This window comes from Lagopus leucura, unplaced genomic scaffold, assembly GCF_019238085.1.
Source record: "Lagopus leucura isolate 7727_CA_CO unplaced genomic scaffold, USGS_WTPT01 Super-Scaffold_100026, whole genome shotgun sequence".
NCBI lineage: Eukaryota > Metazoa > Chordata > Aves > Galliformes > Phasianidae > Lagopus > Lagopus leucura.
Window position 1 is genome coordinate 6,560,735 of NW_024962277.1, and position 24,296 is coordinate 6,585,030.

General features: G+C 39.3%; 1 protein-coding gene across 8 annotated transcripts in view; it reads left to right on the plus strand.

Moving 5' to 3' along the window:
• RAF1 (Raf-1 proto-oncogene, serine/threonine kinase) overlaps window positions 1–24,296 on the plus strand; it is a 69,816-nt gene that overhangs the window by 32,779 nt on the left and 12,741 nt on the right. For 4 of the 8 annotated variants that reach the window (XM_042880215.1, XM_042880213.1, XM_042880212.1 and 1 more), the window contains exons 2-9: window positions 6,314–6,369; window positions 15,993–16,208; window positions 16,986–17,098; window positions 18,090–18,192; window positions 19,764–19,921; window positions 20,872–20,970; window positions 22,390–22,543; window positions 24,033–24,092. In XM_042880215.1, the coding sequence (XP_042736149.1) occupies window positions 16,002–16,208; window positions 16,986–17,098; window positions 18,090–18,192; window positions 19,764–19,921; window positions 20,872–20,970; window positions 22,390–22,543; window positions 24,033–24,092 (894 nt within the window). In that variant the 5' untranslated portion in view covers window positions 6,314–6,369; window positions 15,993–16,001. The remainder of the gene's footprint in view (window positions 1–6,313; window positions 6,370–15,992; window positions 16,209–16,985; window positions 17,099–18,089; window positions 18,193–19,763; window positions 19,922–20,871; window positions 20,971–22,389; window positions 22,544–24,032; window positions 24,093–24,296) is intronic. The other 4 variants (XM_042880219.1, XM_042880217.1, XM_042880218.1 and 1 more) reach the window with 4 other exon arrangements.

Sequence of the window (24,296 nt, forward strand, 5' to 3'; positions counted from 1 at the left end):
GCGCGTATTCCTTTGGTGACTTGGATATTGCGTTTGTACTAGAAATACCATCTATTTCACACAGGGCTGATTTTATCGCAGCACTGAGTGCTGACCTTTTGCAGTTTAATAGACTATGGTCATCTTGTGTACTGAGATGCTGCAGTGATGTAGTAGATGGGGATAAACAAAACCCTTCTCAAGTTGTTTGTAAACGAGTAAAGCGCTTTCTTGCTAGCCTCGCAGCTAAGAGTTGTAAGTGACAGTAAACAGTGTTTGCAGGAGTGAGCATTTTTTTAGAGGCTTTTAACGGACACAGTGGGATGCAATTATTTGTTTCCCAAAGGTTTTTGCCTGCTGGTGGGGAATGCCAAGAATTAGAGCTAACGCTGTTGTGTAGCCATGGGTTCACATGGAACAGTGCAGCAGTGAATCCTGCTCAGTTGTTTGTTTGCAGCTGCAGGTGTGTCTGCGTTCTGCGCATCCTGCTCTCCGCGCTACGTGCAGCACAGCTCTCGCGTGGTTAAACCAAAGCCAGTTGGTTTTAACTTCAGGCAAAAGAGTTTTGGAATTGCCTCACAGCCATCTTTGTGTGTGATGAGTGTGTGTCTCTGCTTTGTTTTCTTTGCAGTTCACCGAAAACCCTGCAGATGGGACCTGTATTTCCAGGTTTACTGATAGAACGCTGTTTTATTGTTCCTGGTTGCTCGCTGCGCTGTGGCTCTTTGCAGATGTTGCACCGATTGCTGTAGCGCTGCCTGTTTTCTCTTACCTCTGCAGAACGTTGCTGCATTTTGGATTCAGCTTGTGCTGCTGACGCTAAAATATTCATTTCTGACAAACAGCTGCCAAAAAGGTGTTAATTAATATTGCCTTCCAGCCGAAATATGTAGTATCGGTTAGGAGCAGTGGGACTGCGTATTTTTAGCTCGTGAGCTGGAGGGAGGTGGCCTCACTAACTTGGAGCAGGGTGTGGCGTGGGGTTAACCATGTTAATTAAAGCTGGCTCAGAGGTTTAGACTTTAAAAAATGGCTCAGAGCCCCCAGCAGGGCGCTTTGTTACATAATTTCTTTCACAAGAGAACAAGCTGGAGTTCTGAAAATGGGTGTTTTGGCAGCACCAGGCTGGGGAGGCACCAGTGAGCTGCAAGATAGTGCTGTGCTGCAGGAAAGGTGTCTTTGGTGGTACCTTTGCAGGGCTAACATTTAAGTATTTATTGAGAAACTTCAACATATGACTAATCTGCCGTTTTATTTTCCTGTAGTGTTTTGTTTTGGTTGTCATTTGCTCCAGTTCACGTCTCTGTTGACTCCATCAGTAATTCAAACTTCTTTGTGTGTATTCTACTTTCTTGTTCTGTTCTCGATCATTTCACCATGTTTGCTTAGTCTGCTCGTGCTCTTGAGTATTTTCTGGAGTGATCTTCCTGTCTGTGAGAATACCTCTAAAGGCACTGCTCTTTTCACTTTCTGCACTCTCTTCCTACCTGTGGAAAAAATTAAGTATCTTCTGCCCCGCTCCCCCCCCGAACACCACTTGCTTGTTGGACAAACACGTAAATTACCATCCTTTGTGTGTTAGTCCACAATTTTCCCTGTTTAGAATAAATAAAGTGTGATATTTGACATGAGAACTTCTTGGTGAATCTGAACGAAGCACAGTGTAACAGGTGGGGGTGCAGATCCTCCCACCCAGTTGCATGGCATGCTTGGGGAAGTGAGGTTTGCAGGCACACAGTGATGGTCCTGCAGAGCAGAGCAGCACGTGGAGGGAGTACAGTTAGATGGGAAGCTTCAATGGTAGCAGTGCTGCTGGAAGGAAGAAAAGACTAGATATTGTTTTAATGATTAAAAAAAAAAAAACAAGTTCCTAACTCACTGCTACCAAAACTGCAACCAGAATTGCTAGTTTTGTAAATATACTGAAAAATAAAAAGCTTAATGTGAAGCTGAAAGAACCAGTGATAACCTCTGAACCAGCTTCCAGCTGAAGGAGGTGCATTTTGAGTCACAGTAGAACTTAATATTTTTTCAAGATTTGTTTTAGAAACTTTAAGCTGCTCTAAAGTTGATCATATTTGTAGCATGCAGCTCCAGCTTCACGTTCTGTAAAACCTTCTTTCAGAATTCCAGAGGACCCAGATTTACCTAACAATTGTCAATGACGAGTTACTGTCAGGTAAATATTTTCCTTATTTTTAATAATCCCTGGTTGAATATGAACCCCTTCAGGCCTAAAGTATTTCATACTGAGGCTGCTGTGTGTGAATAGGAAACATTTTTTTATTATAGCAGCAGCTTGAAGCTTAAGGTGAACTAAATATTTTGTTATTCATTCCATCTTTATGTAGTGGGGTAAAAGATGTGATAGTAACGTTGTAAACCGAGTCATGTTGTGTTTCTTGTTTTGTTTGTGTATAACCAAGATGTTATAATCACAATATAATTGTGTATAATCAATAGATATCAAGATGTTATAATCGCAATATAATCAAGAGAGTAAGGCAAAGCAGACAATGATCACAAAAAGAGAATAAGTGGAAGAGCTTACCCTTCAGCTGAGCTCACCAGAAGACACCAAGAGAGGTGATCTCCAGAAGAGATCCTTCCCCTCTGGTAGCCAGCTCTTAAATAGGTCCAGGAGGGCTGCAGCCTGGCTCCACCCCTTCCGGCAGCACAGGTGAATTGCCTTCAGCTGTGCTCCTCTGGCTGACTCAAGGCTCACCTCAGGTGATCAATCAGAGGTTCAGGCCGTGACTCAGCAGTTCCCATACATGTTTGTTTGTTTTTTTTGAGCCTTTTCCAGTCCCCCTTCAAAAAGCCGTGTAAGCCATGTCCAGTCCGTTCCAATATGTAGGTATGGACAGGCAGAACCCTGTTGGCCTTGTTGGAGACTGGAGGATGCTGGTTTTCCTTGCACCAATTAGAAAACTGGGCAAGTCCAGTGGCTGGCTGACAGGAACATTTTCAAGCAAAATAACTTTCCTATCTGTTTGATCCCTGGTCTAGCAGTTCTAAACATTCATGTTGTTGTAGATGTTGTCTTTACTTGCAAGCATGAAAAGGAATCTGTGGGGTTCAGGTGCTACAAAGTAGCTGTTCCAAGCTGTCTGGAAATGGGAGGCGTGTTCCCAGAAATTGGTCAAAACGAGGTTATTGGAGAATGGCAACTAGGATGGCATAAGGTAGCTTCCAGGATGCACTGCAGCCAAAAGAAACAACAGTGTGCAAGCCTCTAATTTTATGCTGACGTTTAACAGAAAATAAACTCTATTCTGAATTACATGATTCATTTGTGTTAAATGCTTTTAGAAGCAAGTATAAAGCTTACAGAGGCAATAATAGCATGGTGAAACCATGTGTCGGTGATACAGTGGATTGATTTCACCTAAAAGTCAATTTTGGCCTTGCTCTTCTGTTTCTCCAACCTTCTGAGTTCCCTGGGTAAGTTGTTCACTGGCAATCAAGTGGTTATAAAAAGAGAGCCAGCTGATGTTGCAATCCAGGCAGTGGCCATATAGTGGAAAGACTCTCCTTTGGCATGTCCACGAGTGCTATTTTTACCTATTCCAGTAAGATCTGCCCTTGTGATGTTAAATTACAGGCCGTTACCTGGAATTATTCTGTTTTACAGAAGCACTATCTGCTCTAACGAAGACTTTTAATAAAATGATCAGGCAGATCAAGACTAAAATTCTCATGTTTGAAAATACTGTTTCTCCTGTCACCACAAATAATACTTCTGCTCTAATTGTGATTCTTTAATTTCTGTTTGTGTATTTCATGGCAGGCAGAGGTTTTGCTTTGTTTTTCTGTTTTGGTTTCCTTTCTGTAGTAAGTGTGTTGTCTATCTCATCTCTCACGTGGAAGCTTTAAGTAAGCAATGTGATGTAAAGGACAAGCCCAGGAATAAGCGGGTTGGAGTTTTTTAGTCACAGCTTCCAAAAACTCAAACTGATGTTAACTAAACTTGATGTTCTTTCATCAAGGAACCCTAGTGGGTTCCTTCACCCATTAGGAAAGGAGTTAATATTGTTTCTTGTTAGAGATGTCCAGCGCTGCTGGTGGCAGATAGCTGTAACTACCCAACTGGTAATGAGAACTGAGTAAGCAGCAAGAGTAGCCTCAAAGTGTGGTTTGGCTGTAGGAGCATCACGTGGAGAACATCACTTGTGGAAGGACTGCTTAAACCAAAAATAGTGAAATGTTTAATTTCTGTTTTTCTAACCTGAAATATTGTCCAGGTGTATGTTTTAAAAGTTTCAGCAAAAAAAAAAAAAGACCTGAAAACACTGAAACGCAAACCTGTTGTTTCACAGTTCTTGTTCTGCCTGTTTGTGAAATGAGGTGTACTTTTGTAGCAGAATTTTTAATATTTCCAATGCAGTGTTTTGATACCAAAGTATGGTCCATGATGAACTTGTGTAAGTTCCATGTTCCTGTACAAAGCACCTGCTTCCCTTGCTCCTTGTCTTGTCCTGCAGTGCCTCAGGTGGAAATCCTGCAAGTAGGCACACTTCCTCCAATATGCAGGCATTTTCTTCTCCCTTAGTTTTGCCATTGTCTTAGGCAAACAATTCCACTTCTTACACTTAATTGAATCTCACATCTGCAATAGCAGCTGGTATTTTTGTCAATTCACTCACTACTTAAACTTTGATTCTTGCCAATTCTGTTAGCAGATGTTCTCCTGTGATTTTCGTTTTCCGTGTTTCTCTTATCTGTCAAGAAAAGTACACAGCTTTACTCCCTTACAGCTGTTGCTTTGGGTACAGGTAGCAGTGCTGTAACTGCTCCTTCTTTAACCCATCACATGAATTTTATGCTATGTTTTCTCAATTCGTAGTTGGGATTTCTTTTTCTTCTTACTCATTTTGTAGTACAAGTTGTTGTTTTTTTGCCTCAGACTTCTAACTAAATTTGAGGATTGTAACTGTATCCTTGTTTTTATCAGTCTGCTAACTGCCACAATATCCACTTCAAAGGTCTTTTGTAGTTGTTTTGAGGATGTGTCCCTCCGCTCCTCTGATCTGCTCTGTTTTTCTGTTTCTGGCCCCCACATATTCTCTGGTCTTATTTTCTAGACAGTATTCCTTAGTATTCCTTAGTAATGTAATCTGTATGGAGAAAAGAAGAAATCAAAACTTGATCCAGTATGGGTTATTTCCTAAGTGTGTCATTATTGCTCATCAGTTCTGTTAGAACTGTACAGTCAGCTTTTTCTTTGGTGTGTGGTGGGCAGTGTGCCATGCCTTCTCCACACTCTCTGCTTATCACAGAATGGTTTAGGTTAGAGGGGAACCTTAAAAATGACATAGTTCCAGCCCTCTGCTATGGACAGAGTTGCCAGCCACTAGATGAGGCTGCTCAGGATCCCGTCCTTGAATGCCTGCAGAGATGGGACATTCACAACTTCTCTGGTTGACATGTTACAGCGCTTCACCACCCTCTGAGTAAAATCTCTCTTCCCAGTGTCTAACCTAAATCTCCCTTTTATTTCAAAGCCATTTCCCCTTGTCCTATTGCTATCAGACTATTAAAAAGTCAGTCACCCCTCTGCTTTTAAGTTTCTTTCAAGTACTGGAAGGTGGCAGGTTTCCCTGGGGCCTTCTCTAAGCTAAACAAGCCCAACTCCCTCAACTTTTCATCATAGGAGGGAGAGGTGCTCCAGCAGGTGCTGCTAGCCCTGATGGCTGTGTGCCTGTGTCCCATCTTTGCCTTCTCTAGCATGAGATTTGTTTTGGAAATGGCTAAGTAGGATGGGAACTGTGAAGTGGGAAGGTGTTTTACTATTTACTTTCTAGTGAATGTTTTTGTATATATGACTCTTGCTTCTTTAGCTAACCTTAGCTTCGTATTTTTAATCAAGACTTCTTCAGATTCCCTAAGAATTCTTCCTTTTACAGTTACAGTTGTACACAAGAGATAGCAGTAACCTTAGAGGCTTAGCTTGTTACTTTTTTTTTTTAAATTCAAGGTTTGATGGGACATTTGTGAGTCAGCAAGGTGATGGCATGTGTAACTAAGGGCCTGATGTCTGAGAAGGAAGTATGTACTTCAATGAGTTTCAGCTGTAAAAGACTTTTGTGGTGTTTCTTGAATAACTGTGAGTTTATACTGAGTTGTGGTCACGTAGTCTGGCCTTACACAGTGCATCTCCTTACACTGAAGTGTTGTCTAAAAAGCAGTAGATGGCCATGAAAACTGCTAGTAGATGGAAAGTAAGGTAACTCTAATGTTGTAATTGAAGAAGTCATTGGTTGGCTGTTGATTTGGTGTGTTGTATATGTGCTAGAGTTTGCCTATTAAATTTTGTTTGTCTTGTTTTCCACAGATGATGCACTTCATCATTTTGTCATAGGACTTCATTGACATAAAGGAAAACTAAAGGTACAAATCTCTGCCATGCCCTTCTTCCTTATCCTGCCTCATCCTTCCTTCCAGGTTCCATGGGTTATCCTCAGGGGGAGGGGCGCAGTACAAATGAGTTCTGTGCTTGTATTCCTTGACCGTTACCAAAACTTGCTTTTTGTGTTCTGAAAAATTCCATAACATTCATATGATGTCTAGAGTTGTTTCAGTGTTTGCTTTATCAGAAGTGTATGTTTAACTTAAGCTCTTTCTTTAGTTAGTATCAACAGGTATTTACTTTGCAGGGCAAAGCTCTTCCTCTGTTTGGAACTTTATTGATATTTTCCTCTAGATACCGTTTACCTTTCCACACAGCTACATATGTTCTGTGAATAATTCAGACCTCACACTAAGTCAGGTCTGTGGCATTATCTTCCAAGTAGTGGGATTTCCTTGTTTTTTTTTTAATTTTTATTTTAATTTTTCCTGAGATTGTACCTCTGAAATACTTTGACTAGTAAAAACCCACACAAAGAACTGCAAATTCATGGAAGTATTTAGTAAGATAATATAAGATAGGGTAGAACTGTCGCATTATTTTTCTTTGCAGGCACTCAAGGCACTAAGTGTTTGAGATGTTCTAAGTAATTTTGCTTGGATACAGTCTGTACTTTCTCCTTAGGTTCAGTTTTTATTTGCCAATTTTTGCAGGTTTCTTTGCAAGTATCTGTTTTGGAAACAAGTCGAGCTGTCCAGGCATGTTGTAACTTAAATACTCAAGTATTATCACGTTAGCTTTGGTTCACACTGCAGAAACTTACGTTAAATTATTCCCAGGTGCATTTACTGGCTCTGAAGTACGAGGAGGAATAATTTGTTCTTGTGTTCTAAGCTCACAGAAGGTATCTTCAAGGTTCCCTTCAGACTTTTCTTGGCTACTGCTGCCCCTGCTCCTCTCTGTCCCACAGGCCTGGTGACCAAACACCATTTGATCACTGCACAGCCGCTCCTTCATGCCCCCCCAGGTGGGCTGGGGTAGGGAATCCCAAACTCGTGACAGGTTCCTTCGTTGTTTCTATGCTCAGTTCCATAAAATTGCTGCATTGACCTCCTGTGGCACTGCTGGTTCTGGCACAGATCCCCATTCAGTGAAATACACTTAAAATTTAAAACTGGTCTGAGGACACTGGAATCTTGAATCTTTTGGATCTCTGCATCCTCCTCCAACTGCCTGCTGTTTCGTAGCCATTTTTAACAGCAGTTGCAGTGTGCTTGAGCTGCGTAACAATTCGAACATATGTAGCCTGCATAGCTATCACATGTCAGTAGTTACTTAGTTGACCTCACCTCAGGCTTTCTTTTCAGAAAACTGGTGTTTATTTGAAGAGCAGTTGTGGCATCCTCAGTGTTAATTCATTTACTACATGCAGCTGAAGGAGAAAGCTGATAATTCTTTGTGCTGAAATTCTCCGTCAGTTTTGTTCAATTCTCAAGAACTTGTGTGGGAAGGGCATTTGGTGGATTGCTGACATTTGAGTAACTTTTTCATCCTTGCTGTAAAGTGGATGAGTTCCAGGGAACTCTTAACACAGTTTGGGGCTTTCATCCGTACTTGAAACAATTCAAGCATGAGAAAGCTCAAAATGCAAATAGGCTGAGAATGTGTGTGCAGTTGATAGCAAGACTTGTGGGAAAAAAATGCTTGTCCAAAGTCTGACTTGCCTGTGTACCATGAATAACCCTGTGAACACATAGCCCTGCTTGTGCAGGCAGGGTCCTTTTGGGTATCTGTCTGTTTCTCTACATCCTTTTCTGATGAACTCTGCTGGGAAGAAGGTAACATTATGGTGAAAAGCCAGTCTGAGTGTGACACGAGTGTCGTAATGCAATTCTGATAGAATCAGGTAAAGTATAGCATTGGTCAATATGCTTTTTATTTCTAGCAATGCATTTGAATTTACCACATTTAAAAACTAAAGTCTTAAATATGACTTCGGCTGCAGTAATCTTCATAATGTTGAAAGAACACCTTAAAACATTAAGTGAGCCCCTCTGAAAATATTTATCAATTTTTATCATAAGGTAAATGTTATAGGTCATCGCACTTCAGGTAATGGCTGCTAAATCAGTTTAGGATTCTTCCTAGTACTAATGAATAGACATTAAAGAATGGAGGTTTTATGCCATGCTGTAGGGTTTTGGTGCTTTGTTAACAAACCTTCTACCTAATGTAAATTGAAAAAAATGTTGTGTTTTCCCAGGTCATCTTGTTCTTTCATGGCTGTTCTTATAACAGTTTAATGGTTTTTTTGTTGGTGGTTTTTGGGTGTTTTTTTTTTTATTTATTTTTTATTTTATTTTATTTTTTTTTTTTTAGGGGGAATCTAAAGTCAGCAATTGTACTTAACTACAATTTCTAAAAGTTGTGATTGAGTGCTTGTAAATACCAGCTGTGTTTTTCTTTACCTGAGGTGGTTGCTGTGTGATGTTCTGTTAGATACAGGCAGAGTGTTTAGTGCTTTTGGTTCTCTGACGAGGGAATCTGGATTTTTATAAGGGCTCTCTTAGTTTGGACTTAATAGAAATTTCACATGGGAAGAAATGGGTGACTGACAGCCAGACTGTGTGTGTGGAAAAGCACAAGCCAAAGAGATGGTAGCAGCACTTGGTTAGGAGAACTAGTCTGGAGGCAGTGTAACCACCAGGAGGAGAAGCACAAAGCAGCTGAAGGTGCAGATAGTTTTGGAGATAAGCACCTCATAGCCAGAGCCTGAAGTAGAATCTAAGAGCAGAAATGTCTTAAGAAAAGTGATTTCCTGCAAACTGGGTTAGAGGAAGATGGTTCGTTGTAGAGCTCCGTGGTCTCTGGGTTACTGTACAAGCAGTGTGCTGCCTTTATTACTGCAGAGGGAATGCATGGTGGCTTTTATATTTATTTTAATCATACTTCCAGAGGTGCAAATACTGTTTCAAAACATTTATGGCTTAAGCTCATTGAATGTTCTGCATTTTCCAGGAAAAAAAAGCCAGAACCCTTTAGGGCTGTAATATTGGAGTTGTACGGCTTCATTGATGTTTTCTAACCAAAATTTTAGTCTCAAAGTTTTTCTTAGATACAGGAAAGTATTAATCTTGCAAAGGTTTAATCTATCTGAAGGTATGTCAGCCTGAGCAGTTGTATCCCCTGCTGCTGGAAGTAGATCCCAGTGCTTGGAAAAACAAACAGTGAATAAAAACTCTTTTTTCCTCCTTGAATACCTTACAGTTACAATAGCAAGAGAATGTTGGAATTGGTGACTATGAAATGGATGGTTCAGAGAAATACAGCTGCTGAAAAGATCAGAAAAACTGTTAGGGAAACATAGAAGGTTTGTATGTCATGGATCAGGGTTAGGAGGAAATACCCCAAACTTACAGGTGTGTGGGAGATGCGCTCGAGTTCCTGCCATGATCCTAACTCTTGCCCCATGCTTATTTGCATGGATAACAGCTTCATTTATTAGGAATGGGTCTACATTTATCTTCTGGTATGTAAAGATAGATGTACAGCCATGTGTTACAGTAGGTACTTGTTTGGTGCAGAGGGCTTGTTTGTTTGTTGCTGCTGTTCTGTGTTGTTTTCCCACAGCTCACCCAAGCAGTACTGAATCAGTTGGAAATCTGTAAGTGAGGGGAGCTGAGGGAGACTGCAGTTGAATATATTGATGATCTTTAGTCACAGTGATAAATTTTTTTCTCGTGAGCAGCTCTTCAAATGGAAACATTTGTTAAAAGGCAGTTTTCAAACGAATTCCGCATTTTCTTCTTTGGTATTTTGCCTTCGTATGCATTTTTGCTAAATGTGAACATGACCATTAATTGTTCACGTGGGAAAGACAGGCAAAGTTGTGTGTTTGTTGGGAGGGAGAACTGGATTTATGTTGTCTTTAAAAGCTCTTGGAGTCTCTTCCAGAAGTAAAGGAAAGGGCAAGGCACTTCACTTAGTATACAGAGGGGGCTGTGCTTTGTGTCCTGTGAGCTTTCAGCCTTCTCTTGTAGCAGTCAGCACTCCTCAGGGAGACGGACCCAAATTCTCGACAGTTCAGACTAAACACTTCTGGTGGTCATGGAAAGAGTTTAAGTAACTTGAAGTATTTTGGGGATTCGCTCTGTAGATGGTAAAAGACAGGGTTCTGATTTGACTTCATGCTGGTGAAATACATTTAACTGTTGATCTTTGTTGCTTCTCCTAGCTTTCCCAATCAAAGGATATCTTTCTTTTTATTCTCCAAACATGATTACTCTATGCAGGTAGATTGTCTACAGTTTCTAATAGTTCTTAATTTTTAGTACTGATTTTTATTCTAGCAGGCAAACAGATTCAGGAAAATGTGACTTTCACAGTAATTAAACCGTGAAAAAAAAAAAAAATTGTTCAGGCTGTGATTAGGATGGGATTAAATTTTTCTAATGATGTTGTCTGTGGAGAGTATTGGTAAAGCTTAATAGATAAAAGTAGATACACTGCTCTGTAATGTCACTTTGAATGAGGGAAAAAAGCTTCTGGTGTGTATCAGATTTTAGAGTGCTTATCACTGGTGAGATTTTTCTGCCTAATCTGGTTTTAGAAATGAAGCCTAGGGACAATTCATTCAATCATTTTTAAGGAATTTGTTACTGCCAGTACGTGCATGGCACAGCACTTTATTGTGTTTGCTTTTAATGTGTTCAAATGGCTGTCATCCTTCAAAGAGTACTGGTTAAAAGTGCAGTCTGGATCATAGTGTGTCATATATCTGTGGGGGGTAAGGGAATTATAGAAGATTTTTTTCTGTTAGAGTGTTTAATTTGAGATTTATCACGGTCGGTTTCTAGTGGTAGTGGACCTAGAAGATCAATTTGCTCATACTTCAATATCTTAAAATGTTACTTGAATGCTGCTGTTGGAGTTCTTCAGTTGTAGACAGACTGTAGTAATTTTGATGAAGAGTAGCTGGAACAAAAATCTAACATTCAGCTGGCAATGGATCATTGGACATAGTGCAAGCCTTAATAACAGGTAATATCATGTCTCAGAAACGTGTTTTTAATTCATTTAAAAGAAGAAAAACTAGTTTCTGCTGGGATAGACATAAACTTGGAATTATGTATTTGTGAAGGCATTGTTGTGAAATCCTTATATTTTAAATTAAATTTCTCTTAGAAGATATTGGACATCTCTTCACTGAAATGGACTGGTGTGGACCTTGGAGAGTTTGAGGAAAATTAATTTAGTTTCAGTAGAAATGTATTTCATCAGATAGTGGTTGCAGTTGAAGATCCAAAATGAATAAATAAACCAATGCTAGGGCACAGGGTATGGGAAACTAGAAGGTAAGCAGTGCTTATATGTGTTTCATATAAGGAGGTGACCAGAAATGGAACCCAACCATGTCCTGTGAATCTGGTGTCTGTTGTCATCTGCTGCTGTGCATGCTGTCGTGTTCAATTAAGAACTAGAGTCCATGTGCGTATTTTGTGTGATGGTGTATTTGTTAGCAGTTCAGAGCTAGTCACACGGTTACCGTGTTTGTGTCTTACTGGTATGCATGCAGTGAGCTGTTTGAATACACAGTGTTTTGTATCTTTGTTTTTAAAATATATAATTTTCTTCGCTGGCTTTCTTTACCCTAGAAGGCAGTGGAAAGGTGTAAGTAATTCATAAATTACCTCTTAAGGGATGGCTTAATTGTCCCTGGTCTTTGGGGAGTGAAGGTGTCTAGGAGTGGCCCATGTGGTATCAGAATGCAAGTCTTGTCTAGACTAAACCCTCCATCAATCCAAGAAAAATAAGACATCAAGAACAAAGTTACAAGGGCTCACGACTTCTGTCTTTCTTCAAGAACTGCAAGCCTGTCCTCTCCAGTGGGAAGTTCCACCTCTACTGCCGTACCAACATCCATCTCTGACATCGTGGGCCAACATAATAACATAGGTGGCATTACTTTCGGAGCAGCCCTTGTGTATCTGTTAGTAACTGCTCAGAGTGCTACAGTCTGAAGAGAAGTGTTTGGAAAGCTTAATTCCCTTGAGCAGAACAGTTACTTAAATAAAGGTCCTAGGAGTGCGTGATCAGAGACAGTGCTGATGTTTGCCTTGTACGGAAGGCTGACAGCAGCTGATCTGGAGCCTGCTGTACATGCAATTACAAAACCAATTCCTTCAGTTTCTGAAGTGTGCAGTAGGCCTCTCGCATTTGGATGAGAGAACACTGCTAAGAGTAGGGAAGTCCTTTTCTTATGGTACAAAATGCAGCTTTCATCAAGATTCAAGTTTGAATGTTTTGTTATTTCCTGTTTTCACTGAATTCTTCAGGAAATGTTGGCAGCAAATCAAAATATTGAATGTATAGGCTGTAATGTTACATTGTGGTCAACCTACTTTCATAATAGCAAAAGCAACAAGGAGTCCAGTTGGACTGGATGATCTTGGAGGTCTTTTCCACCCTTGGTGATATGATTTATATAGTATCTAGACATTTGACAAGAAGTATTAGGTAAGTTGAGAGGATAGAAGACAAACTTCACTGGTTTTCATGCTGACACCCTTACCTATCAATTTATCTCCACTCTTTTTATTAGGGCTGTTTATATGCACAATGTGGCTGTTGCAACTGCACGTAACTTCTTTTTCACCTTTCTGTTTCACATCTAGGAAAATACATTCAAATTCTAGACCACTGTGCTGGTACTTGGTTGTATATGCAGAAGTATTGCATTGTATTCCTCACTTCTATCTCCCTTCTTTTTTCAGAGGTTCAGTTTTGCCATTTCTCTTATCCCTTTTACATCAAGTATAAAACTGTTGTTATTTACCTTCCATAGATTAAAAAAAAATAATAATTTCAAGTATCTAAATCTTATTAGAACTTGGTTAGAAACTGAATTTTAAATGTTACTGATATTTTAAACAACGTCCAGAACTTTGTGCAACTGGGCCTGGACAGCTGACAGCACTGACTCAGGGATGACACGAGTTGGCAAGGAGAAGATGTCTGTGTTCATTGTATGAATTGTCAGTGAAAGAAATGCTCACAAACTAACTCGTAAGGTCCCTTTGTAGCACAGGGTATAAAAGGCCATAGTGTAGAATGTGGAATGGAGGGTGGAGGTGTGCTGTTCTTAATATGCATATGGAGATACGTGACATGGTTTTGGTTTTACAGTCAGTTTCATGGGATAGTTGACAGGCAGATGTATGGAGGCCTTAGAAGTGAAGGGGTGAGCAAAAGACCTTTTATTTATCCACCTGGAATTACACCACAGTGGCTTTTTCTTTGTGAGGATGTGAAAGAAAACCTTCTTGGTATAGTTATAGTGACTTTTTGCAGCTCAGAGCTTCTGAACTGGAGTACCAGGAGTCTGAGGGCAGAACTGGACAGGGCCATCTGGTTTGGGGTAAGACCAGTTCACAGTTGGTGCTTACGCAGTTCTTGAGCAGGTTGGACTGACAGTCATTCACTCTCCTGCACTTTTGCCCATCCTCAGCCTGCAGTCTTCTGGCACAACAAGTGCTCGCTTGACCCTGTGGGTGAGCCACTTCAGGGGCTTACAGGGGAGAAAACAGTTTTTTCACTGCAATGGTTTCTTACTAACTTAGATTAATTCAGTTATCTTCAAATTCAGGAGTAGTGCCACTGTTACAGTATCAGTCATAGAGTCACTACCACTGTGGTTTTGCTGGAACGTTTTCAGACTTCCCGTCTATCAGGCTCTGGGCAGCCTGGTCTGGTGGTTGGCGACCCTGCCTGTGGCAGGAGGTTTGAAACTAGATGATCATTATGGTCCTTTTCAACCCAGGCCATTCTATGATTCTCTGACTGTTGCCTAGCTTATGATGTCATCTTGCTTGCTAGTGTTTTGAGGCTGTGGATTGAAGAACTTGCTAGGAAATACCAGTAGGACGTGACAAACATGGAGGTGCTAAAAACACACCACAGAAATACGCTTTTGAGAGATTGTGACAAAATCTTGTATGCAGTCTCTTGGGATGGAAAATTACTTGTAGGCCATAAAATGGCACCAAAATTATGACGTTTCCTTTCTGTCTGATAGGGTTTCACTGAAATATGAAACAGAAACCTGATATTCCTGTTAATATTTTTAGCAGTATCACCTACAGTGGATTCATTACATAAGCTCAAAGATGCCTAAAGAATGAGGTAGGTAGCAGAGAGTGGCTGGATTATTTATTTTCTTCTTCTATTGCAAAGTCTGTGTGTGATGGTAGGTTGGCTCACATGAGCCAACCCTTTTTTACGGTTGTTGATTATGTTTCCTTTTTAAATGCTTGTCAGATCTGGGTTCAGATCTTCAGTAGCTTTGAGTGCTTATGAATCTAGCGAAGGCTTTTTGGAGTTGTGCTTTGAGTAACACTTTCAAATTCAAGTTTACCCTGCTGGACATCCCCAGATGGGCACTTAATACTAGTGAGATGTTTTTCCATGAATTCTATTGCTTTATCTCTTCAATTGTAGAAAACAGCAAGGATGTGAGGAAATGGATGGGAGCGTTCAAATAATTCGCAACAGACAAAGCACAGAATGAAATGAGACATATTAGAAGCTGATAGGTGCTCAGTAAAGGAGTTTTTGGTGTTATGCACTGATTTTTTTGGGTATCTGGGGAACAGTGTAGGTCTGTCAGTCTAGTATTTTCTTGTACCGTAAGGGGACAGAATTGCAGTTGCTTGGAAGACCTTTATTTTGGCATTTCCTGACTAATGTGTTTTTTGACTTAGTAGGCTTTATATGACTTTCTTTCCCTTTCACACAGATGACCAGGAATGTAGGCAGTGTGCAGAAGTCACTAAAAGCAAATCTGGAGTTCATCTACTAACTTGGCACTTGCACTGGGCAGTTCTAAGCGTTGAGTTTGCAGAGGTTTACAGAGAGATGCAGACTTACGGGGGAGAATAAACTACTAAGCTTATTTGCATTATTCTATTATTATTATTATTATTATTATTATTATTATTATTATTATTATTTTCTTTCTGAAAGCTTAGTAGACAATCCGGCCACTTTGAAATTTACCAAGGATTTCATTTCAGATTTCAAAACTTGTTTCTGACTTTGCTTAGTTTTTGAATAAGATTTGGAAAATAATTTGGAGTTAAATAAAGCAAGCAAACAACACCCAAACCACAGAACAGAAAGACACCCAAGCCAGTCCCTTGACATCACTGATAAAAATGGGGTTTCTTCATTGCTTTTTGTTGTAATTTCTGTTGGGCCACTTTTTCTTTCTTAAAATACAGGTATGCTAATGATTGCAACCGTATCTGGCATACAGGACTATTTTGGCCTGCAGCTAGCATCAAAGCTAGCTTCAAGCATTGACTGTCTAAACTAAGATGATGGTAATGAGCTGCTGTGACAACTAGAGGTGTAGTGAGAATGCAATTGCACATACATACATGTAGATCTGTGCAGAAAGTCCAGTGCTGTCAAAACTCGGGCTGACTTCACAGATGCGGGTGAACTGTACTGTGTATGTGTAGGTTGTCACAAGGGAAGAGGCAGTGCAGTCCCCAGATACCTCTGAAAAGAGATGGTGAGGTCTGCTGTGCCAGGAAGGTTCAGTAGCTCTTAGTGAAAGATGCTGTAATTTTCCCTCACTCCTCTAATTTTGTTGTTTCTTTAGTCTGCATCCATGGAGCACATTCAGGGAGCTTGGAAGACTATCAGTAATGGTTTTGGACTCAAGGATTCTGTCTTTGATGGCCCAAACTGCATTTCACCAACCATTGTCCAGCAGTTTGGTTATCAGCGCCGAGCATCTGATGATGGCAAAATATCAGATACTTCTAAAACCAGTAATACCATTCGAGTTTTCTTGCCCAACAAGCAACGTACAGTGGTAAGTCTGTGTTACCTTGATGGAAGCATTGTGGTGCATTGCTAACGCTATGACGTTTATTTTTACTATAGAAATGACAAGCTTCACGAAACCTTACTTGTGTTTTTGAATATGTTGTCATCAATTTTCCAATTCTTGAGGACACATGTTGTAAGCTGTGTGGCTGTACTTTGAGACCTAGTATTTCTCTACCATGCTGCTGCATTTTTCCATTGTGCATGAGCACAGTCATTTCTATCACTGTTTTATTCACTTGAAGTATGCCCACAGGGAAGCGTGGTAATTGGTGTTCCCTCAAGAAGCTTCACTTCTATGAGATTTCCCAGAGTTGAAGACACCAGTAATAACTAAAATCTTGATCAGAGCTCTCTAGAATCTAAATTCTTTTTTTTTTTTTAAACTTAGTATATCCATTTGCCTGCATTTCTGTTGTTTTTGTAGCCTACCTGTGTATATGAGCTTTGTACAGATTTGGTTTACAAGAAACTTAGTAGCTATAAGAAATTAAAGTAATAAAATGGCCTTAAAACTTCCTTTGCCTAAGTGCACGATAGCAGAAAACATGCCTGCCTGACAGGTTGGCTTAATGTGCAGTGACTTGAATTGGAGGGCACAGAAGTTTGTTGTTACATAATTTGGACAGTTGTTTATTTATTTGTTAATTTTAAAAGTCATCCGTTGCAGAAAAGGGTTGAGGCATAATACTTTCCTTTTCTCCAAAGAAGCTTAAATGAACTGTACCATCATGCAGTGCATTTCTTCTTCCTTTGGACACAGGTAAATGTGCGAAATGGGATGACCTTACATGATTGTCTCATGAAGGCACTTAAAGTAAGAGGTCTGCAGCCAGAATGCTGTGCAGTTTTTCGTCTTGTTACTGAACCAAAAGGGTAAGAGTCCATAATGTTATGCATGAAACTGTCAACCAGAGAATTTAAAAATCTTGTTTCTAGAGTAGTGGCAGTAATGCTTTCTTTCCCTTTTTTGCTAATTTCTTTTGAAAATGCAGACTGTGAACACTTCCGTGTTGCTTTCTTTACCCTCTGCTAGCGCAAATCCTTAAGCTTCCTGGGTATTTCTTTTCTTTAACATTTTCTAAGTATTAAATGAGGAATGAGGGCTACATGCCAAGTGCTTGTTGCATCTTTTTCTCATACTCTCGTTGAAATGATGTGATATGCCTTCATATCTGAGGTGCAGTTCTCATTCTGCGTTTGTAGTTCGTAAACCAAGTTGACTGAAGATCTCCTCTGTGCTCAGTTTTAAGGCCCTGCATTCCTCTACACATTTTCAATATTTGGACTTAAAATCTCACTTCAGGTATTCCTTATTTTTTGTAGGACCGGGGATGCTGCTATTAAATACCAAATGATTCTTTTACAAGCTGAGGGAGTGAAGGTATCTCACGGAGTTAATATGTTTAACTTCACACCTCAAAAGGCATGGGCTTAATGCTCCTTTAAGCCTCAGTCACAAGGCGATCATTTGTGGTTTCACAGCTCTGTATAACTGAGTCCATTCTGAGGTCACAAGTAACTTCAGTGCTGAAGCATGTAATACAGCTATCATGTCACTAAGTCATAATTCATAATTTCTTGTTTTGTTTTTGTAGCTCCTAGGTTGATTACTTCAAATAATCCATATATTTAAATGACTTGTTTAAAACAAACAAAAAGAGTTAATTGCTATGCCTTAAAGTCAGTTATATTTTTAAGGTAAAGATATTGAACTGCAGATCATTATAAGAGGTTAGCTGTGCTTTTTTGTTTGTTTTCAGTTGACTCACAAAAAAAAAAAAGCTCACAAAACATAGATCACTGATTAGATGCAACTTCTTACCTCCTAAGTAAATCTGGCCTGCCCACTTTTTCTTTCTTCCAGTAAAAAAGTGCGTTTGGATTGGAACACCGATGCTGCCTCCTTGATTGGTGAAGAACTGCAGGTGGACTTTCTTGATCATGTTCCACTCACTACACACAATTTTGTAAGCTTCTCTCCTCTTGCGTATTTTGAAATACATGTTATTAGTTGAACTGCATATTCAGTCAAGGGATGTTACAGGAATATAGAGGCCTTCTAGCTCTGTAAACATGGGGGTTGGAATTTCAGAAGTAATGATTTGTTTTTTCCTCCCCACTGCTTCCCATTAATTAAATTGGCTAAATATCAATTGACAATGGAGTGTCAGAATTTTATTTATATTCAGTTTCTAGATGTCAGAGACTGTAGAAGCTTACCTTTACACCATCAGCACCCTGATCAACATTTCTATTAGTTGAGATTATATAAGGATATATTTCTGTAACTATTATATTAAGATATCAGGTCTTTAGAGTTCAGAACTGGGAGGCAACTTGCATTTTCAGTGTTTATCTGATTAAATTAAAAAAAAACACTGGATAAGCTCAGCAGCCTTATGGTTCTGTTGGCAATTGTACTGAATATGTAAAGGTGTTGTCAGTTCTGTGAGGTTTTGAGGTTGCTTTGAGAGCTGATGCTGCCTGGTAAATTGACAGTCTTCTAGGGAGGGGGAAAATATAAGATTTGCTCAAAATAGAGCAAATTAATAGAGCTAATAAATTAATAATAAAAACTTTCAGGCCTTCACATGTGTAGAGGAAGAAGCAATCAAGGTTACAGATAAGTAGATGATGGAGGCTGTTATTTTGTTAATTTAAACAGCGATAGTGTCCAACTGTTAGAGAGTTTCACCTTCTGTTATTTTGTTTTCCATGTGAATCAACTGTTTCTGCTTCGTAGCCTGTTGTTTTGCTCCAGAAGTATATTGTACAAAGTGATTATCACTTATCAGTTAGAAAGCCTAGGATTGATTTGCAGTAACTGAAAATAGCTTTGCTTATACTTAGCAGTATTAGAAAAATACAAATAAAATTGTTTGCAATTTCTTACAAAGCCTAATATTTTGTTCCAGAACCGGAGGAAATTCAGACTTGCAGCTGTTGTGTATGGTAGAGTTCCATTGTAGGCAGAAAGCCTTTCATCCATTCATTTTTATGTCTTTTCTTTGGATTTCAGAAGCTTTAAAAATGTTGGATGTCATTTTGAAAAATGGCATTTCCTTAAACTGCTTTATATCCTAAGGAAAGGATTTCTTATGTTAGGGTTATTGGTTACCTATGGGCTCACAACAGATACTGTGATGAATAAAGAAAAAGGCATGGTTCTTACGGTCTGATCCTCCTGCACTTCTGACGATACCAACTAGACAGAAAACAAACAAAAAAACCAATTCCCACCCATCTCTGTCACCTTACCAAGTGCAAGATGTTGCTTTTGAGTCTGGTGGAACAGATTTGTGCCTTTTTCTTTTCATTTTAAATGATTGGCAGGCAGTGCCCTAATTATTTGTAAGCTTTTCCAGGTTTCCAGCCAAACAAGAAATACACCCAAGAAAACTTGTGTAACTTTACGTTCAGTAACATCTTGGGGGCACTGGGAACATTTTATCATTGTTTTTATTTATGTCAAGCTCTAAAGATGTTCATCTCAGCTAATTAAGAGAATGTTGGATTGATGATTACATGCATTTTCTAGGCTCGGAAGACATTTCTAAAGCTTGCTTTCTGTGACATCTGCCAGAAGTTCCTCCTAAATGGGTTTCGGTGTCAGACGTGCGGTTATAAATTCCACGAGCACTGCAGCACTAAAGTTCCAACCATGTGTGTCGACTGGAGCAATATCAGGCAACTCTTGTAAGGACTGTTCCTTTCTAATAGCAGTAGTGGCTCTCTTGGGCTCTGGTGGTTGTTCTTTGTTTTTAAAATCTCACCGTAGAGATGATTTGGATCTTTGGGAGGTGTAATTACGTTCACCAGTTTACAGAACACATGTATTGATTTCATAAAGCAGCCAGCAATGACTGTCTGTTCCCAGGAGAAGAAGGCCAATTGCATGCATTTTGTTAGTGCTGTGAATTTCAGCATTCTCAGACAAACAAATGAATGTATTGAATGAGCAGGCAGGTGCTATAGTGCCCTTCTGATTCAGTGTGGGAAGGCATCCTAATTCCTCTTTTATAATACTTCAGTTATAAGAAAAAAAATTCACGACTCGGTGGTTTCACCTGTTGGAAAGATGAATGTTTCAGGAGTGTCAGTGCTTTTGATAGGCCACCAAAGAGGAATGGAATGGTGAGAAAACTGATGAAGGATAATACTTAGAAAATATTGATTAGAAAAAGTTGAAAATCGCTGTTAGAAGTCCTTATATGCATAACAATTGAAACCTATGAATGTGTTTGTATCTTTATTAGTGATTGTGTTGTTATTTTTTTTAATAACTGAACTTGGACATGCAGTTATACTGATGAGCAGTCAGAATTTAGGATGATCGCGTCACTTGATGCTACCAGAGTTTAATAAAGATTAAAAAATGTTACTCTCAAATATCCTGTTGAGAAAGTCTGAAGTCTTGCAGATTTGCATCTGAAGTCTTAATTTTATTAAGAACACGTGAAAATTCTCCGTGAGAGTCCGATGATGTAGCTTTTAGTTGTACCATACAGAGAACAAATGTTAGGCAAATACAGGAACTGGGGACGTGTTCGTGCAGAGCAAAAGTCCTTTAAATTCTCAGTTTTAAGAGCATTGTACAGGAGGTAGTGTAGCAGTTGAAATTGTAATTGTTTTTGTTGATATTTCAGATTGTTCCCAAATTCAAATATCAGTGACAGTGGTGTCCCTGCACTACCTCCCTTGACAATGAGACGGATGCGGGAGTCTGTCTCCCGGATACCTGTTAGGTAAGCTAGTATTTCCTGTCATTTCTCTTTTGGGAAATACACTTGTTTAAAAACAAAAAAATCCACACTCCCAACTCCTTGAAAGTAGAAGAATATAGAAGGTTGAGATAAATGTGCAAGAAGGCAACAGCCTACATAGAAAATATCTGGTGTCATTTCTTACAGCTTCAAGCAAAGCATCAATTCTGGAATTTCTGTTTTTAAATTTTAGTCTAAAGATTTTAAGTGAGGATATTAAAAGTTTTGTGGAGACCTCTGTTTACCTGCCTAAGAAGAATTGATGTCGTGTGAGTGTTATTTCGTCTGATCATGTAGCATACATGTAAGGGTTTATAGCTTGCTTTTTTTTTGCGTGAGTCACATGCATAAACTAAAATAACATCTTGAATTGTGACTATAGGTAAGAGATTAAAGAGAGCAGTGGAAATAGAAAATAGGCTCACTTTACAGAAAGTCCTGAGGCCTGATTACTAAGAACATTCCTGTAGCTTTAATGCTAGAATATAAATCACTTTCCTTCCAAAGCAGCCTGTCTTCTGATGATAATTTGTGCCTGTATTCTTTTCCTTGAAATTCTAGAGGCTGGAGAGGGCAGGCCATCTTGTTTTCTCTCCATCCCTTTGAAAAATGTTGACCTGTTCAGGAATGAGGCACACAGCACGTAGCTGACTTGCAAATGGTCCTATTTATTTATTTATTTTACTGGGAACTACATCAGAAATTGATCTTGCGTTCATTTTCTTTGCCAAGTTATTCTATTTCTAGTGTCGCTGCACAATGACTTAGTGATTAGTTAGCTGGTTGTTTTTGTGAAGGCTGTCTGGTTTTGGTTAAGCTGCTTTTGTTATTTGGGATAAGTGAAGTTTGATTAAGGTTAGCTGTGATTTATAATTCTTTGCTGAACTGGATTTTACTGTTGGCCTCCTACTAACTGCTGTTGGGCTTCATGACTTCCTTGCTGGCTGTTCTGTGTGAGAAGTTGAACAGTCTTGCAAACTTCAAAAACTCAGGGCTTAGCAATAAAAAAAGTATCTTTCAGGCTATTCATTTAATAAGCTTGAAATGAGAGTTTAAATTTAACTGCTTGAATTAATTAATCCAACAGAGCCTGTAATTCATCAATATATTAAATATAATTTAATGGGGACTGAGGTGAACTGTGGCACATTTTATAATGGCAGAAGTACACTTAAACATGTTAGATCCGTGTGCCAAGTTCTTAAATTTATTTCCTAAGTTAAAGTGTAAATGGTTTGGCTGACCAAATAGTTTAGTTAGCATATAAATTCCAACATTTCCCACGTTTGAAATTTTGTGTGTATTACTGCTTTTGGTAGACTACACTGAAGACTATTTTTCTGACTGCTAGAGGGGAGAGAGGAAAAAAAATAACCACAAGTTTCTCTCTTTTCTTCTTAGCTCCCAGCACAGGTATTCTACACCTCATGTCTTTACATTCAATACATCAAATCCTTCCTCTGAGGGCACCCTTTCCCAAAGACAGCGATCTACATCCACACCAAATGTCCACATGGTTAGCACTACAATGCCCGTAGACAGCCGGATAATTGAGGTAATTCTGAAGGGGGTGCACTGTCATTCAGTTACACTGGATTTGTGACTGGCTATCTAATAGTCCCTGGTTGGTGCTTTTTCTTTTTCTGTAATTCATGTACTGTTTTCCTTAACAGGCTGTGATAAGACTATATAGATGGCACATCTGCCTAGAAAGTTAATAGCTCATTCTCACAGTCTTTATCAACTTCGGTTAAGTTCTAGGTAGATTTCAATGTCTTTGAAGTCGTGAGGGAGGCTTAACAAGTAAGTTTCGCAGATGTGAAAAGGGAACAATTTCAGCTTGTCTGAACATATGTGTTATTTGAGATATTTAAGAATGTTCTTTGAAACTTAAAGATCTGGACTGGGGGAGGGGGACCGATGGTTGTTTAAAAAGAGACTAGAGGTGGAAGTCTGGTTGCAATTCTCAGAGTCTGAATGCTTAAGTCAAAGCTTACTGCCAGGAGCTGTGTTACACCCTTATAGAACTGTGGATCCTAGGAAAGCCACCTGTATCTGAAAATACTTCTGCTGTTACTTGATTGCAGTAATCCCTTTATTTATTATTTATTAATTTATTTTTCCCCTTAGTTTGGATCCTTACACTGGAAACAGTGAGAGGTTTTGGAAGTGAAGTCTAAAGGATCCTGTTTGTTTGTATAAGGGAATGATTTACAGGAAAGGCTTGCAGAAACAAAGTGATGAACAGCAGGACTTCAGAGAGCACCCTGTTCTCCCCTCTGCCCCTCCTGGAATAAGTTAAATAAGTTAAAAAGTCCTTGGCCAAACAAAATCCTTTGACTTCTGAGTTTACTTGCTTATTGCTTCAGCTGGTAGCTTGTAGGCTTCTATGAAATGTAAAGACTCTCCTAAATGTGCCAGAGAACTGCTCTGCATCTTCAGTGAGGTGAAATGAAGTACGCTGCAACCCAGTGACAATTTCTTGGTTAGAAGCATTGGTTAGAAGCTGGATTTTGTGGGGAGAGGCACCATTCCTTACAGGCTAAGATTGTCTGCTCCTCGCCCCCCCTCCCACAGAGGCTTTGAACCTACTGTCTTCTATGGCACAAAAACAAAATGAAGCCTTACAAAAAGAGAATATGAATTATTAGGCTTAGTGGTGTGATAAGGGTTTGAGATACTGCTTTCTTTATTCTTTATGCTTAGTGGTAGAGAAAGAAATGCTTTCTATTCTGCCTATCATAGCGGATCGAATAAAAATAGCTGCCCTGTCTTAGAGGCAGTAGCTGCTTCTTCAGTAGGCTGTAAAAAAACAGCCAGACACAGGTAGTGAGCACCTTTAGGAATGATACGAAAAAGTCACCTTATTCAGACTGATTAATCACCTTATTACTCCTGTAATTTTTTTTTGCTGGAACAGGAATAGTTTCACTGCATTATCATATGCCAAACAACTTTGGTTACTTTTTCTTTCATTTATCCTAATTTCAGTTTTAATTTTTTTATACTTCCTCTTTCTGTTATCTCTTACCCTGTTGGCATAGAATAACAGCCTGAATGCTTCTCCCAGTTCCTGGTGCAGACGATTTTGTTTGAGGGGAAGAGTAGGTATTTTCTTGGTGCCTTTTGTTTTCTTGTGATTAACAGGATTGCTGTAACTTGTAAGCTATGGCAGTGTCCACATGAAGTGTTTAATCTGGAGCTGATTTAATGAAAGTCTTTATAGCATGTTTGTGCATAAATATCGAGGACAACACTTGGAAGAGGCAAATTGATAAGAGTTCAATTTCAGTTAAGCTGGGTGAAAC